The sequence below is a fragment of the Medicago sativa genome, chromosome 3 (genome assembly GCF_051527215.1).
Source record: "Medicago sativa cultivar Bolivia chromosome 3, Bolivia_mono, whole genome shotgun sequence".
NCBI lineage: Eukaryota > Viridiplantae > Streptophyta > Magnoliopsida > Fabales > Fabaceae > Medicago > Medicago sativa.
In genome coordinates, this window is record NC_140751.1 from 60,409,666 (window position 1) to 60,413,260 (window position 3,595).

At 31.0% G+C, this 3,595-nt stretch overlaps 1 protein-coding gene across 1 annotated transcript; it reads left to right on the forward strand.

Moving 5' to 3' along the window:
- The first annotated feature begins 1,021 nt into the window (after positions 1-1,021).
- LOC146938794 (B3 domain-containing transcription factor VRN1-like) lies at positions 1,022-3,595 on the forward strand. The gene is made up of 4 exons (XM_085752705.1): positions 1,022-1,190; positions 1,402-1,801; positions 2,918-3,063; positions 3,167-3,595. The coding sequence occupies exons 1-4, from the start codon at positions 1,056-1,058 to the stop codon at positions 3,410-3,412; spliced, it is 927 nt and encodes a 308-aa protein (XP_085608831.1). The 5' UTR covers positions 1,022-1,055; the 3' UTR covers positions 3,413-3,595.

Below are 3,595 nucleotides of genomic sequence, written 5' to 3' on the forward strand. Positions count from 1 at the left end.
GTCTTGCTAACAAGTGCCCTAAGGACATTGTTTAATGAACCCATAAAAAGAAATTATGTCTTGAAAATACAAGTCAAACACATGTTAAAGTCATAACCGTACAATTTCCAATGCAAAAGTTGCTACTTTTAGATGCTTAAACAATGCCCTTAGAGCACTTGTTAGCATTTTCCTAATAATAATAACATTAGGCAGTAGCTTGATTATAAAGAAAATCTCTCCTCATGCTAAAAACTACTCCCTCCGGTCTCAAATATAAGAAAATATTCCTTTTTTAGGTTTATTGAGTAGTTAATGTATCTGGTCTACATTGTAAAGCAGATACATTAATTATTCAATGAATCTAAAAAATGAATCTTTTCTTATATTTGAGACCGGAGGGAGTAATTAAGTGGCATTTAATTAATTTAATGATGGTAAAATACCAATAGAGATGCGGCGAGAGCTATCTGTGAAGAAGGTGCTTTGGAAATCTGAACTATTCTTAGAAAAAACAAAAATACAGTATTAATGCAAATAGAGTTGAACTACTTAAAAAAACTACACATTATTTAATGCCAATAGTAAGAAACTCTTGAACCGTCAACTTCTAACAGCTCAATTGAGTTTTGCATGCTACACATTATTTAATGCTAATGGTAAGTACTTCCTCCGGTCACTATTATAAGCAAAAAATTACTTTTTAGATTCATTGAATAAATGATGTATGTGCTCTATATTAATGACCACATACATCACTCATTCAACGAACCTAAAAAGTACTCCATCCGATCACTATTATAAGCAAAAGTTCACTTTTTAGATTCATTCAATAAATGATGTATGTAGTCTAAATATAGACCACATACATCATTGATTGAATAAACCTAAAAAGTCAACATTTGCTTATAATAGTGATCGGAGGGAGTAAATTTTTGCTTATAATAGTGAGCGGAGGGAGTAAATTTTTGCTTATAATAGTGACCGGAGGGAGTAAGTTTAAAAATTGTCCAACGGTATGCCCGTTTAATTAATTACAACAGTTAATAATAAATGAGAGTTTTGCATGCTAGCTTATGGTCATTAACTTCATTACAACAATCAAACATCCCTTATCTCCACTTCATACTCCATCACCCATGGCTAGGAGAAATGCTACCTTTCCCATCCATTTTTTCAAGATCATCCTCCAATCTAATCTTCAAAGACTTGTAAGCACAATGCATTCCGATTTCTACTATTTAGAGTTATATTTACATTTCACACATTTTGTGTAAAGAGTATTTGCACTAGAAGTTTTTCAAAAAACTAAAAATATTTAGAGTTCTATTTATATTACACGCATAAGTTTTTATTTATAGAAGGAATACTAATTTGACACCGTTGGATTACTGACCAACTTGGGCACTTAAATTTTTACAGAAAATACCAAATGAGTTTACAAGGAGACATGGAGATAGTTTATCAAATCCAGTGTTGATAAAGACTCCTGATGGCACTAAATGGAAAGTTTATTGGAAAAAAATCAATGGTGAGATTTGGTTTGAAAAGGGTTGGAAAACTTTTACTGAAAATTACTCTCTTGGACATGGCTGTTTGGTGGTGTTTGAATATAAAGGAACTTCGAAGTTTGATGTAGTAATACTTGGCCAGAATGCAGTAGAGATAGACTATGATATTTCATGTGACACTGATGATGAAAATGACAATGTTGGTCATAGTGACGATGAATCAGTTGAGATTTTAGATGAATGGCCAAATCAGAAGAGTACTAGAAAAAGGTCGTCATTATTTTCTCCTCGACCACATAAGAAAGTAAGAGGTATGTATGGATGAGTTAGGCTTGGTCGGACACAATGACATATTTTTTTCATTTAGACTTACATTCATTAGTAAAAAATGATAAAAAGAGATTTTTTTTTTTATGATTATTAAATAAATGATGTGATTGCAAATGTGTGTCTAATTACAAAATATTTATGTCTATGACCAAAGTCTTTGGATTTCATCTTCGATTTCTTCTTATATATACACTTGTATATATTGACTCCAATAGAGTGTGACATACTATACTTGATTAGTTAGCCTTATTTCTAACCAAAGATGACCTTAGCTTGATTAGTCACATTTAACAACATGGTCATTCAATCAGTTTGTTGATAAGAAAAAACCAACATGTTATTGGCATCCTACTGGTGCATAGCTGCCATTAATTTGCTTCACCTAAAAAGGTAAAACAAGCATTCAATCTCATGGTATCACATAATGTTTATTTGTTACGCCCTCTTTGTATTTTATTATGTTACTTTGGGGAAAAAAACATTTCTGATAAATTATAAATCACTTTACAATGCATGCGATGCGAAGCATTTTGTTTCTTTTTCTATCATACCCTTTATTAGGTATTATTCTCTCTTTCAACTCTTTTAATTTCTCTTTTCAATATCATTAATAAAGGATAATTTTGTAAAATCATTCATAAATCACTTTACAATGCATGCGATGCGAAGCATTTTGTTTCTTTTTCTATCATACCCTTTATTAGGTATTATTCTCTCTTTCAACTCTTTTAATTTCTCTTTTCAATATCATTAATAAAGGATAATTTTGTAAAATCATTCATAATTTCTCTCTATATAAATTAATTGCATAATTTCTCTTAATCATTCATAATTTCCTTTTGACAATTTTTTTTGGTAGTCGTTTTGACAATTTTTTTATTTATTTTTTTATCATAAGTCGTTTTGACAACTACCAAAAAATTTGTCAAAACGACTTATAATAAAATAGGGATATAGTACAAAAGATGGTATTTCATAAAATAACCTGAAAACGTCAAGCATCATGAATATTCAAAATTTCAACATGCTCATGAGATTATGAAACATGAATATTCAAAATTTCTTCTTTGTTTTACATTCCACACAAATATATGCAGCTGAGGTTATGAAGACTGGTGAAAGAACTACATCATGGAATTGGCCAAAGGGAGCTAGAGCTCAGGAAGTAGCTTTAAAATTCATCTCAAACAATCCTTTTTTCACAATTCTCATATACCCTACTCATTTAGCAGAAAATCGGGTGGTAAGATTAAACACAACATTTACATTAATTCAAGCAATGCTATATGTATGACATATATAATATGTTGTGATTATTATAATGATGATAACATTTTACTATGCAGCGTGTTCCAACTTTAAATGGGGTTATTGAGAACAAAGAAAAGTATGTGATGCTGCAGATTGGGAAAAGATCATGGAATCTGAAACTGCTTCCTTATTGTGAGGCTAGAAATGTTCGCCGCCTCTCGGCCGGTTGGTCCTTGTTTGCAAGAGAAAGTGGTCTGCAAGTAGGAGATGTTTGTGTCTTTGAACTGATAAACAAGAAAGATATGGTTTTTAATGTTCATATTACCAAAAGTGATAGTTAATGTATCTGTTTGGATGTTTTTGTTTTGAGTAGTAGTAGTAGTAATCTATAACTTGAACTAAGTAACACTTTCAATTCCTTTCCATCAAGTGGGGTGAAGTGAAGTAACCTTCAGCTTTGGCTTTAGTTGTACATAATTTTGAAATATTTGTACTATGGTTCATCATGAGGCATGGATTTCTTA